The sequence below is a fragment of the Gavia stellata genome, chromosome 1 (genome assembly GCF_030936135.1).
Source record: "Gavia stellata isolate bGavSte3 chromosome 1, bGavSte3.hap2, whole genome shotgun sequence".
Lineage (NCBI taxonomy): Eukaryota > Metazoa > Chordata > Aves > Gaviiformes > Gaviidae > Gavia > Gavia stellata.
This window is the reverse complement of record NC_082594.1, coordinates 58,911,649-58,925,888: the sequence shown is the minus strand read 5'-3', so window position 1 is coordinate 58,925,888 and position 14,240 is coordinate 58,911,649. Positions and strand designations below refer to the sequence as shown.

Below are 14,240 nucleotides of genomic sequence, written 5' to 3'. Positions count from 1 at the left end.
AGCTCATCTTTCTTGCCCATCTCCTCTGATCCCCTTGTAGGGATTTGTTGATTGGTCACATCTCCATGCAATGAGACACATTGGTGTGTTTCTTTCCATGCTCATCCATGTAAGCAACTTGCCAATAGTGACTCTGGCCTAGATTGTTGGTAGTATTACTTCCTTCCCTATTTGATATCTTTTTGTAGAGGCTATTTAAAAATAACTAGCAGAGCTCTGTAGAGCTCTAGAAGCTTAAATGACCCCAAATTTCCAATCTGAAGGTTGAATAAACCATTTTTTCTTGTGGATGGTAATTTTTTGTTTGTTTGTTTTTTGGGGTGTTGGTGTTTGGGTTTTTTTTGAGGTTTGGCTTCTGGGAATGATTTTTCACTTGGACAGAGTCCTTAGGTTTTGAATTCTGGCTGTTTCAGTCTGCAATGTCATGTGGACATAAAAAGATCTTGGATACTTGATCAGTTCCCTAGAAGGCCAGAGCTCATGTTTTGAATGAACTAGAGATACTTACTGGTGTCTGTGAGCCTTTTGGCACTTAGAGGCCAGACTAAATTGTACAGACAGTAGCCTTGCTGTTGTTGCACAACAACAACTTGAGAAGGCCTGTTTATTTTAAGATAGTCTTATGCATATGTGAAAACACAGACATCCAAGTCTGACTTCATTTGCCTTCCATAAGCTGGCCATGCTTGAGAGGTGTTAGGCAGGACTGTCCTCTTCGTAGCATACTCCTGGTGAGGTGCAAGCCATTTCCATTACGTAGTTGCTGTGTTACCCAGTTTTGTTCTTTGCCCTGTCGAATCCTCTTACTTCCCACATGCTGATGAGTTCCCAATAAAAGCTTGAACGTGCTCTGTAACACTACCTTGGGCATGGTTCATCTGCTTCTTTCCTCACATGCTGTATGCCTCGCACCAACTGTTAAAATGTTTATTGCTCCTTTTCTGATTGGATTGATATCTTTGCTCATGCTGACTGCTGAAATAGCACAAATGTGCAAGGCAAAACACAACCTAAGTTATGACCTAAAACTAACTAGGCTAAAGGAAGGAAGATAACATCCTGAGGTCTCGCATTACTAGTTCTTGCTATAAAGCATAAGGTCTCCTGTTGATTCAGCACTATTATCACTTGTCTTAGTATTATGGGCAGTTGGTGGATTTCCTGACCATGGCTTACTCTATATTATCAACATAACTCATGCAAGAACTATTATTCCAGTATATTGATTTCCACTTTAAGCAGTTCTGGATATTAAGATATAGTTACACCTCCTCTGAATTCAGATACGCTTCCGAGTTAACCCTCCAGTCAAACACAGATTTCAGAATTGAAGAGAAAAACTTCTGAGGAATTTCCTTGTGTGAACCACTTACACTGTTTTAACCAAAAGCATTTTATCGTCTTTGCATTACTTTATAATATTTTAACATTCAAGTTAATGTCTCTTAAGACTGTGTAAAAGTAATGAATACTTAACATAAGATGTTGATTTTTAATATAGTCTTTATTTCTTTTCCCAAATGCATGTTATGGGAATGTATGTATATAATATCTTTTCTCTTTTGTTAAGGTAGAGGGGCAGATTTTTTTTTAATAGATTAAATGTCTGCATTTTTGAAAAATGCTGCTTTAATTCAGGATTTGACAAATGCATACATTTTGTGTATTTTTCTTTTAAAATATGTGAAACTTAACAATGTCAAACCAAGTCCCAATTTATGCTCCCAACACTGTGCTCTCAAGCAAGATTATGTGAGGCTTTTTTGACTGCTTTATGCGTGTGTGAGCTGTGTATTCCTTAACTGCCGTACAGAATTTGCCTATTCCATTCTTGCTTTATTCAGTCCCATTCCCAATCCGTTTTGTGTCCTTAAGATACTCCTGTTACTCTTTCTCAGACTATATATTGCAAGGTATATTTATAAAGCATTCCAACACTTGTCTTTATTGCCTAAAAAATCATCAAGGTATGTGATTTTTTTTGATGTAGATACTAAAATTTCAGCAGCTTCTATTAGGCTTTTGTATGTAATAATTCAGACTGATACATTTGAGAACATAGGATTTCCAGATGGCTTGTGTGAGAGACTAAGTTAGCATTTGCATTTTAATGTGGTCAGCTAATCTGAGAGGCATACTTGATAGCAAAGATTTCAACTTTATTTTTCATTTTCCTTTGTAGTTTGTTTTTAAAGTCCAAGTAATCCATGGGGGTGATAAAATCTAGCTGCTAAAGAAACTGTCAGCCATGGCGGAGGGGAAAAGTGAAATGTCAAAGCATGGCTATAATCATTATATTAAAGCTACCACCTGTTTTTTTAATTTCTTTTCCTTTTTTATTTATCTTTTCCTGTACCATTTATTTCCTTCTCTCCAAGCTATTTGTTCTTTGATATAATGTCCTCATAGGATTTTTCCCTTCTTTCTAATTTCTGTTATTTTGGCAATAGTTCTTACTTCTTCCTCCTGTTTTTGATAACTTTCTTCATCTGAAAGTCAGCGTCTTTTCTCATCTGCTTCAGTTTCCGATATCTAGTTCTCTGTCCTTTCTACTATATAACTTCTAATAGAAAAATAAATATTTAAATTTAAAATGTTTTTCTCTTGCACATAGCCTGATTTCTTTGACTTCCAAGAGCTTCGAAGACAGACTAAATTTTACTCATTAGAATGGAAGAGGAAAGGCTTATGGCAGTACTGCAATAAATAGTAGTTACCAGTGAGTTGCTGACTCTCAACTGAACTTGGAAAAATAATTTTTGTTTAAGATTTGAAATTGTAGAAATCATAATATGGTAGAACTTAGTGACGATATAGTGTCATCACTTCTTAAGGCCATGCTTCTCCCTCCCCATTTGGAGGACTGATTTGAGCTTGCTCTGGAGTTTCACTGTCACAGGCAAGCGGATCCCAGAAATGCCTGGTTGGATACACATGCAATTGGTACTTACAGCCCTGTTTTGAGATCCTTTCTTATCTGTGAAATGAGACATTACAGTTCCAGAGGAATTTGGGGGGTTTATTCTTGATGCTCCCAACAGGAATGGGCTTCCAAAACCCATCTTGGACTTCAGAGAGTTCGGTGTGCAGCCACTGTTTGCTGGACTTTTTTGTTCATTTTTTGTGGAGGAGGGGCACTAGCAGTAGAAACTTACAAATACATGAGGAAAAAAGGAAGTATTTATACATACGTGTGTGCGCATGTGGATATCTGTGCACAGGTACGCATATAAATTTGATTTTAATACTTATATATACACATGCTCCATCTGTGAATGGAAGTCTGGCAGAAGAAAATCGATCCATTTATATGGCTTTAACACATTCCTCTTGAGAAACTGAAATTGGAAATAATAATGCTTAGCTGTTAACACGAAGACTCATCTTCGCAGGTGACATTTTTCTTTCGTAACCAAGAAAAGCTTTCCTGCTAGAGGGAAGTTAATCACAATTAGACTTGAGGAGAGCTTAGCTGATAATGCTGTTATTAAGATAAATGAAACTCAGAGCTCATGTACTTGAAATCTCTACTCTATCTATTACCTGGAAGTAGGCCTGTTTACAGCATAGCAAAGTTCCAAATGCTCTGTTTGGGAGTAAAACCAGACAGCTCGCTTCAGATCTTCCCTGTTTTCCTGAGAATAAGTCTTTGTTCTGCTTTCACTTCAAAAGAATCAGAAAAAACAGAACATAAATATTTGTAATTGATATCTTGTCCTTTGGAACAGATGTTTCTGAGAATTTTTTTTTTTTAACCTTTCCAAGGTGTTTATTCATCCATTCTTTTGACTTTTAGTTCTGTTATTTCAGGAGAACATAGAGAATTATGATGCATTACTTCACATTACTTCAGGCAGATTTGGCAATAGGATTTGGATCTAGGGAGACAGCATTCCCTAGAAAGAGTATGCATATTGTGGCATCTGATATGCATATTGTGGTATCCAGTAATAATGCAAATCCAACTCATCAATGAAAATAAATGGTAGTGGATCTAGCACTGGTATCTGCTGCATTACTTGATTTGTCCCTCTAACTTGGCCATGAGCCTTTGGATCTGCATTTTGCATGGGCGTGACTTAAAAAAGTTTGATATAGATCAGGCCTTTTTGGCCTACAAGACATGGCTCACAGTAGAAGGTCTACAAAGCAGGTGAGGTAGAAAAGTGCTGTCAATATTTCAGAAGCTACTTGGACAAAATACTTAACTGGTTGAAATCTTGGGTTGAAAAAGTTGAATAATACTGTTCTAGACTGCATTTCTGTAGTCAGTGAATAAGAATGATATATAAGACAGTGTTAAACCCCAGGAAAATTGTATTCTAATGTATTAAATTTCTGATGGTTGTACTAGCTGGTGCTTGTTGAAGAAAAATCTTGTGCATGTTACAATATTTTCCTTTATGCCAATATTTGAGTCTTGCCCCATGTTTACATAGTGTACTTGAATATGGTGGAAAAATACTAGTTTATAACAACTCTACCATTACTTCTAAAAAATATTTATGTTTCAGGATCAGTTATAACTGCTGGTATAATAGTACTGATCTCAAAAAGTTTTAAAACTCTAATAAGTAGAACTGCTTTATGCTGTAGAGTAAAAACAACCAAGGAACTCTGTGTACTTTATTTTATGTGGTTAATCACATAAAGCAGACGATGTTAACAAGAACAATTGACATATGAAATGATTTACAGTAAAGGTTTAAAATCTACCTTTGCAAGCAACACTGTTTCTTCTCTTTCTCCAACCTAATTTTAAGAGGATTGTTTCTTACAGGCAGATATCTGGTCGTTAGGCATAACAGCCATAGAACTTGCAAAAGGAGAGCCACCTCATTCAGAATTGCATCCAATGAAGGTTTTGTTCCTCATTCCTAAGAACAATCCACCAACGCTGGAAGGAAACTTTAGTAAATCCCTCAAAGAATTTGTTGAGGCCTGCTTAAACAAGGACCCAAGCTTTGTAAGTTTCATCTGTTTGTCAATGTGTAGTAGAGGACTTGACTGGTTTACATGAATTACATGAGTAAGTGCAGTTCAGCTTTTCTAATATGGAGCAACATACTCACCAGCATTTTTTTTTTAGATACTGTATATATTTAAAATCTCACTTGTATCGAGATTGAAGTCTGGATTTCTTAATCTTTTTACAGTGAGTCACTTAAAATTGCAATAAAGAAATTGCAATAAAGAAATTGCAATAAAGAAATTGCAATAAAGAAATTGCAATAAAGAAATTGCAATAAAGAAATCTCTTTTTTTTTTTTTATTTTTAAGAGACCTACTGCAAAAGAGCTCTTAAAACACAAATTTATTTTACGGAACTCAAAGAAAACTTCCTACCTGACTGACCTTATTGATAGGCACAAGAGATGGAAGTCTGAACAAAGTCATGACGACTCCAGTTCTGATGACTCAGATACGTAAGTTTGAGTTTGTAAAATATCCATTGTAAATATAGCAGCCAAGTAGTTGTTTTTAGCACATGTATTCCTGTGCTTTGTTATTTACAGCTTAGCAGCCTTGATAAACTCATGAAATCTTGGTTTCAATATTGCAAGGGATTTCATGCAAATAACAGTCACTGAGAACAATTCCTGACACAGGTGGTAAGGGAGCCTACCAGGGGAAGTGCCCTGCTGGACCTGCTGTTTACAAACAGAGAGGGTCTGGTGGGAGAAGTGAAGGTTGGAGGTCGTCTGGGGCTTAGCAACCATGAAATGATTGAATTCTCAATTCTTGGCCAAGTAAGGAGGGGAGTCATCAATACCACTACGAGGCACTTCAGGAGGGCAGACTTCGGCCTGTTCAGGACGCTGGTTGAGAGGGTCCCCTGGGAGACAGTCCTGAAGGGCAAAGGGGCCCAGGAAGGCTGGACGTTCTTCAATAAGGAAATCTTGAAGGTGCAGGAGCAGGCAGTCCCCATGTGCCGTAAGAAGAGCCGGCGGGGAAGACGACCGGCCTGGCTGAACAAGGAGCTTTTGCTGAGACTCAGGGGAAAAAAGGAGAGTTTATCACCTTTGGAAGAAGGGGCAGGCAACTGAAGAAGAGTACAAGGACCTCGTTAGGTCATGCAGATAGGGAATTACAAAGGCGAAAGCCCAGCTAGAGCTCAACCTGGCCATGGTCGTAAGGGATAACAAAAAATGCTTCTATAAATACGTTAACAACAAAAAGAGAGCCAAGGAGAATCTCCATCCTTTACTGGATGCAGGAGGGAACATTGTCACGAAGGATGAGGAAAAGGCTGAGGTACTTGATGCCTTCTTTGCCTCAGTCTTTAACAGCCGTACCAGGTATCTTCAGGGTAATCAGCCTCCTGAGCTGGAAGACAAGGGTGGAGAGCAAAATAAACTCCTCGTGATCCAGGAGGAAGCAGTTAATGACCTGCTATACCACCTGGATACCCACAAGTCTATGGGGCCTGATGGCATCCACCCAAGGGTGCTGAGGGAGCTGGCAGAGGAGCTTGCCAAGCCACTCTCCATCATTTATCAACAGTCCTGGTAAACAGGGGAGGTCCCAGACGACTGGAGGCTTGCCAATGTGACACCCATCTACAAGAAGGGCCGGAAGGAGGATCCGGGGAACTACAGGCCTGTCAGCCTGACCTCGGTGCCAGGGAAGATTATGGAGAGGTTTATCTTGAGGGCGCTCACAGGGCACGTGCAGGATAACCAAGGGATCAGGCCCAGCCAGCACGGGTTCATGAAAGGCAGGTCCTGCTTGACCAACCTGATCTCCTTCTGTGACCAGGTGACCCGCCGAGTGGATGAGGGAAAGGCTGTCGATGTTGTCTACATGGACTTTAGGTAAAGCCTTCGACACCATCTCCCACAGCATGCTCCTGGAGAAGCTGGCCACTCGTGGCTTAGACAGGTGTACTCTTCGCTGGGTAAAAAACTGGCTGGATGGCCGAGCCCAGAGAGTTGTGGTGAATGGAGTCAAATTCAGCTGGCGGCCGGTCACAAGCGGAGTCCCCCAGGGCTCAGTTTTGGGGCCGGTCTTGTTTAATATATTTATCGATGATCTGGATGAGGGGATTGAGTGCACCCTCAGCAAGTTTGCAGATGACACCAAGTTGGGTGGGAGTGTTGATCTGCTTGAGGGTCGGAAGGCTCTGCAGAGGGATCTGGACAGGCTGGATCGATGGGCCCAGGCCAATTGTGTGAGGTTCAACAAGGCCAAGTGCCGAGTCCTGCCCTTGGGTCACAACAACCCCAGGCAATGCTACAGGCTTGGGGACGAGTGGCTGGAAAGCTGCCCTGCAGAAAAGGACCTGGGGGTGTTGATTGACAGCCGGCTGAATATGAGCCAGCAGTGTGCCCAGGTGGCCAAGAAGGCCAACGGTATCCTGGCCTGTATCAGAAATAGTGTGGCCAGCAGGAGCAGGGAGGTGATCGTGCCCCTGTACTCGGCACTGGTGAGGCTGCACCTCGAATCCTGTGTTCAGTTTTGGGCCCCTCACTACAAGAAGGACATTGAGGTGCTGGAGCGTGTCCAGAGAAGGGCGACAAAGCTGGTGAGGGGTCTGGAGCACAAGTCTTATGAGGAGCGGCTGAGGGAACTGGGGTTGTTCATTCTGGAGAAGAGGAGGCTGAGGGGGAGACCTTATCGCTCTCTACAACTACCTGAAAGGAGGTTGCAGAGAAGTGGGTGTTGGTCTCTTCTCCCAAGTGATGAGTGACAAACAAGAGGAAATGGCCTCAAGTTGTGCCAGGGGAGGTTCAGATTGGATATTAGGAAAAATTTCTTTACTGAGAGAGTGATGAGACGCAATGGAATAAACTGCCCAGGGAAGTGGTGGAGTCACCCTCCCTGGAGGTGTTCAAGGAACGTGTGGACGTGGCATTGTGGGACATGGTTTAATGGGCATGGTGGTGTTTGTTGGTTGATGGTTGGACTTGATGATCTTGCAGGTCTTTTCCAACCTTAGGGATTCTGTGATTCTGGTTATTGAGTGCTTGTGAGACAATTTAACATTATGTCAAGGCCTGCTTTACCCTCCTCTGCTTCCACAGCAGCCCTTGTATTAGATGTGACAAAAGGGTGAGTTGCTTTGGCATGCTGGAATACTGACTTTCCAAATCGATATTTTTCTGTTGGATGAACTTGCTAGAGCTGATGCGTACAAGAAAGGTAGACCTGCCTCTTTTTGGTGACAGCCAGAAGTTCTATGTGACTTCAAGCAGAACTCTTGGAGAATTTTCTTACACTGATCACATGCTTGGTAGGCTGCACTAAATACTTTTTGTACAATGACCACTAGATGCCTTTTTAATTGGTGGTTTTCTTGAAAACCACTCTTAATTCACAGATCAGAAAGAAATGAACTTACAGAAGGATATTTATGGTAGTGAGAGGAGGAAATGTAATGCAGTGACTGATTAGTGTCAGCATAAATATTTTTGTTCTTTTAACTTAGCAGGAGTTCTAGAAAAAATTACTATGCCATCCCCCAAAAATGAGGCAAAAGATGGATTTATGGTGATGTAGTCTGTTAAAACCATACTGTATCTGTACTTTTTTAGCCAATTTTTTTGAACTGCGAAATTTACCTTGCTAACAGGCTGGGGATGAATTGTGTTCCTCAAAGGTATTCTAAGCTAGTGTCTTAGCTGTTTTTCTAGGCAAAAAAGTGAATTAAGTCTTCTAATTTTGTCCCCTTTCCCTAATGATTTTGATGTACTCTGCTAAAGCCAGTTTTCAGATAGCAATAAACCACTTCATATTACTTGTTTATGTAACTTGGGAAAATGTTTTCAATCTGTAATGCCTCCCTTTCTGTTTGAAGTTAATTTAACATTTAGTGAAGTGTCTTGATTTCATTGTTTTAATTTGCCCAAAAGATAAGTTACATTACTTTTCGTATTTGTCTTTATACTTACTGGCTTGCACAATAGAATCCTGATTTTGATCTTGACTGTAGTTTTTATGTTTAGTGTGTATATTGAATGAACATGGACAGTAAGGTGTAGGAAATAAAACTTTTTTTTTTCCCCTCCCTTGAAGTGAACCAGATGGCCAGGCTTCAGGTGGGAGTGATTCAGGAGAGTGGATCTTTACAATAAGAGAAAAAGACCCCAAGAATCTGGAGAATGGAGCAGCCCAGCCTTTGGAGTTGCAAAGAAATAAGGTGCTCAAAATATTAACTGTATTATACAAGGAGATAATTCTTGCTTTAATAATTTAGAGCAGTGATTTTTATTTTATACCTTTAAAAGCATTTAAATGGTAGAACTTTCAGAACTTTTGCTAAAAATGTATATTCTGCAGTTGCGTTTCACAAAATGTTTTGAGTAAGTCTTAAAGGTTGGGTATTCTGTAAATGTGCCCTTTTTCTGTAGTTCGTGAAATATGTACCAAAATATTTCTGTAGTTTGTGAAATATTACCACTGGAGGAAGACCAGGCAATATTTCATTTTTAAAATCTTCCTTCTGTAAACCAGTACAGTACAAGCTCGGCTGGGGTTTTGGGGAAGACATTCTGATCTCTTAGGAAAAAAGACTACAATGTAGCAAAGAATAGAATGTGCATGTGTCCAAAAAAAAAAAAAAATCCCCAAACCCAGAATAAGGGATGTTTTGGAGCTGCTGGATTTTATTTTCTGCAGCCTGTGTGGCTGGGGCAAGTGATTGCTACTGTGGCTCTGAAAATGCTGCGTATGTGCTCTTACTAGAACTGGAGAAATGTAAGAAAAATACTCTTATCATATGGGAGGAACCTCGTACATATCAGCATGTCTATGATTTAGTACATGCTCAATAGGATTGTGGGTTTTTTTGGTTTGTTTTTTAATTTTGAGCTTGCATGTATTGGAGGTGCCTCAGCCTCCATTTCCACAGTGCTTTGGAATAAATAGTCTGTTGTAGAAAATTTTACATATTTGTATATACATAGAAACAGATTTTTTTTATGAAGTGTAGCATGTTGGAACTATTTTTTTTCTTTAATTAGAAACTGAATACGAGGATACTTTTTTTCAGAAATAAAATTGGTCAGAATTTTGTTTTCTTTAAAGGAAAAGGATATCACAAAGAGGCCTCTATCCCAATGCCTGTCTACAGTTATATCCCCTTTATTTGCAGAGGTAAGTTAATGCTTTAAAACTTAACAATTCCAGGATTTTTGTTGCTGAAAAAGAGAAAAAGATGATGAATGACACCTAAGGTTTCAACAACCCGTTTGGAACTTGGTGTGTTTTAGCTGTACCCTTTGCTTTCATGCATGTCTGCTTTTGAGATCTTTGTTTTGCTTCTAACAGTACTTCATATGCATGGTAGCAACATCAACCATGTTAGGCTAAAGCAATGAACAAGAAAAAAAAAAAAGGAATGTAAATGTTTGGATTGCAGCATTCGGGTTTTTGACACTGCTTTATCTCTCTATCTGTCATTTTATCTGATAGAAATTTTAAGATCTTCTGTATTTCAAGATATGGCTGTGGACCAGATCAGCAAGAACTTTTGAATTTCAGCATTGAAAACTGTATTTTGTTCACATACTGAATTTTATATATTTATATTTGTTTTTTTCCAAATACTTAAAAAACAAGTTTTAAATAAATCATATGAAAGGGAAGCCAGATATTTATGAAGATGTGATTATTTTAAAAAGTTGATAGAACTCTAAGACAAAACCTCCCCTCTCACCCTAGCTTTGATATGAAATTTTTAAATGTAAATAATGATTTCAATCATTGTAGCTGTCACAGAAATAAAGTTAGAGAAATTGTTCTAATAAAATGATGTTGTCTTAATTTTGTTCTAATGAATAAAGTCCTGCTTCAGAGAATTTTACATGCTGCTCATTAAGAATATTGAGTGCAGTAAAGCAATTAAACTTATTTAAAGGGGATGACCTCTGTATTGGTGATTCAGACTCCAGTATTAAGTCAGCCTGTCATTCTCCTATGTAAAGTGGAAAAACACTTTAAACAGGGTTTTTTTGGCATTTTTCCATTGCCGTTCTTTATGTGTTACCCACTTGCTTGCCTCTGTTTGAGAATTTTCTTTCAATTCCCTACCCTTCCATCTCCCAAACATTTTTCTGGTTGCTGTGCATCTCCTTTAGGTCTTCCTTCTCCTTTTCCAATACCAAGCATGATATAGATTCTGCATACCCTGTCTTCCACACTCTATTCTCCATTTTTATCCTTTCTTTATTTTTCATTTTTCTCTCCACCATGCCCTTTATTACCTGTCTTCTAGATATCTCTGCTCTGGGTTCTTCCTTCCCATGGTATTGCTAACTAGTGGCTGTGTTGTTCTTTGCCTTTCTTGCTTCGCATTTTCATTTTCAAGGCCATTCTTTTAATTGCCACTTCCTGATCCCTGGGGGTATATGATTCCCCTAGCACGGCTGCAGCAACACAAACATTTATCACTGCAGTCCTTATTAAGATCGCATTTACTTTCTGTAGCCTCTACACGCTATAGAGATGAAAGATTTTTTTCTTCACACACTTGTTTGTTATATCTTTTCATGCTATGGGAGAAGACTCTTGGCCTGGTATCTGCTGTTTGGTTCATACTTTAGACTCCTCTTCCATGCAACTTCTGGTGGATAGCCACAACTTTCCCAAACTGTTCCAGAATCTCATTGCAGGGTTTCCATTTTCTTACGGGCATGACTACTGTCTCTGCTCTTTGGAGGAAGTCTTACGTTACATTTTCGGTATTCCATTTGTTTAGCATTCAAACCACAGATATCTGCACCTTCAGGAATTATTGCTAGCTAAATTAGTGAGTTACTCTGTGGAACTCCTCCAAAAAGAACAAAGCTGACCATTCAGAGCTTTTTGTCATCATTGAGGCTTCACAGCTTTTGGCACAGAAGACAGGTGTAAAAACCAACTGCTGTCCTTAAGTAATCTTACAGGGGAAGATTGTGCTCTGCATCCTCCTCCTTCAGTTGAGCTCTGATACAACTTAGGAGCATTGGCTGAAGAGGCTTGCTCAGTTATGGGGCCCTGCCTCTCTGTGTTGCTGGTAGTAATGTGAAGCTTGGTGCACCTCAGCAAAACAATTTAAAAAAAAAAAGAAGAAGAAAAAAACACAACAAAACACGCAACCCCAAACAAAACAAAACCTCCAAAAACCAGAAAGTGAAACACACCCTGAAAACAAAGTTGTCATTCTTGTCAGTTATTTGTTATCTTCAGCAACCAGCTACTGCCCTGATGTGGTTCCTTTCTCTTTATCAGAGGACACTGGCTAAGAACCACATGCAGTGACTCATTCTGGGTTCCTTTTTGAAGGTAGGAGATCCGGAGGTGTCCTTTGTTGTAATGTTCCCACTATTGTCTACTTCTATCATCTTGTCCTCAAGCTGTGACTTCCCAGTTTAGACTAAGAAAGGGTTAGTTATTACTGGGAAAAGAAAAGGCATTTGTGTCTTCCTGTTACCTATGCTTTGTATGCAAGATCTCTTCAGCATCCTCGATGTAATGAAAAGAGAACACAAGCAGCAGCCAAAGAAGAGTGCAGAAGCCTTCCTCCTGTTGTGGTTGTACCTCAGCTGTTGTACACACACACACAGTCCTCTTGATTTCCTTTTGTTGAGATCTGAGTTACTCTCGGAGGGTGCCCTCATACACCTACAAGCCATAGCTAAATGTGCAACTAGAACAATGATTATTTAATTCATGTTTTCCCTTGCAAGACTCAGATTCCTTTTTAAAGAAAAACCTTTCCTCAATGCTGATGGCAACTCTTGAGCTGTAGTTACTGACACCTGTTGAAAGTCCACTTCAGAAAGTTCTGAAAGTCCACTTTAGTGCTTGGAAATCTCTGAAGAACTTCACTGCCACTTTGTTCCCTCTGAAATGTCTTGTACCACACTGAACTCAAAATCATCTTGATCTATTAATTCTGCTTTCTGCTGCTTTCTGGGGATCATACTTATTCCATGTAACAATCCCCTGTGCTATTCTTAAGTAGGGCCAAAAGTGTATGCATGCCCACAAACTTTCCATTTGTTCAAGCTAAGCTTTCTTCATTACTGGCAGTAATGGCATTAACGCTATAGACTGGCTATAGGTCCAGCATTCAGAGATGACTCTTAAATTAACTGAATAATTTGTAGAGAAATATGTAGAAAAATATTTAATTGGTCTTCAGTTCTGTGTAAACAACTCAAAGTCTTTGGTCCAAAGCACTCATAAGCACAGTCAGCTTCCAACTGGAGTATTTTTTTCACCAGTTCCCCCCCCTCCCCCAAGAAATGACTTTGATTCCATCCTTCTTAAGAGGATGCTGCAAAGCAGCTCTTGACAACAGCTGTAGTGATAAATGTGGCAAGAAACTTGTATATGCAGATATCCAGCCTGCTGGGGAAGGCCCAGTCTCTGAAAGAAGGCCATGCCTTCATTCACCCTTACTACTAGTAACATGGCACTTTTTTCCAAGGAAGCCCAGACCCTGCTGAGATTTTTCAGTGTTCTTTGGTGAGTTCTGAGAACGAAAGCATTTTACCAGCCATAGTCAGCATGTTATACCATTTCTACATAAGCGAAGCACTGAGACCTTCCCTCTGAGCCCTCAGTTTCTGCCCTAATTGTGCAATCCTTTGCTTCAGGGGGGAGGTGAGAGAGTGCTCAGGGCACTCTGTTGATAGAGTTGACAGGGTGAAAACATTTTCTAACAGTGCTTGCACAAGTGTACCTGCAGTGTATACATATAAGCTATAGGTGTACAAGTATGTATACTAAAGTGAGTAGGTATAAGCAGCACATCTATAGCTGTTTGGTTTCAAGGTAAATAGTGCATCTTTCTTGGGACACTTTGTCATAATTTTTGAACATGAGCACGCTGAAAAGGATTTGTGAATGATTGAAGACTTGGGAAGATGAATGACATCCTGATAGCTACTGCAAAGGCTAACTTCAGGATGAAAGAAGTCTTCAGGATGTGAGGGTGTATAATGAAAATCAAATCCTGACATTGTGAACGCTGACGGTCACTTCCTAACAAGCTTTTGCATTATATTATTTATAGAAATTTTTATGCATATCTTATTAATATACCTCTTCCTGTTTTTCTTTCAGTTGAAAGAGAAGAGTGAAGTGTGTGGTGGTAACACAGATTCCATAGAAGAACTGAGAAAGGCTATTTATTTAGCTGAAGAGGCTTGTCCAGGCATTGCAGATAACATGGTGTCACATCTTGTGCAAAGGCTTCAGAGGTAATGAAACGATTTCACTAAGGGTTACAGAAAATTGTAGATCTGTTTCTA

At 39.6% G+C, this 14,240-nt stretch overlaps 1 protein-coding gene across 2 annotated transcripts in view; it reads left to right on the top strand.

The window, feature by feature from the left end:
* The window catches only part of STK24 (serine/threonine kinase 24), a 46,576-nt gene that overhangs the window by 29,798 nt on the left and 2,538 nt on the right, over nucleotides 1-14,240 (top strand). For both annotated transcript variants that reach the window (XM_059826897.1, XM_059826905.1), the window contains exons 5-9: nucleotides 4,781-4,966; nucleotides 5,281-5,426; nucleotides 9,016-9,139; nucleotides 10,027-10,095; nucleotides 14,053-14,189. In XM_059826897.1, coding sequence (XP_059682880.1) covers nucleotides 4,781-4,966; nucleotides 5,281-5,426; nucleotides 9,016-9,139; nucleotides 10,027-10,095; nucleotides 14,053-14,189 — 662 coding nt within the window. The remainder of the gene's footprint in view (nucleotides 1-4,780; nucleotides 4,967-5,280; nucleotides 5,427-9,015; nucleotides 9,140-10,026; nucleotides 10,096-14,052; nucleotides 14,190-14,240) is intronic.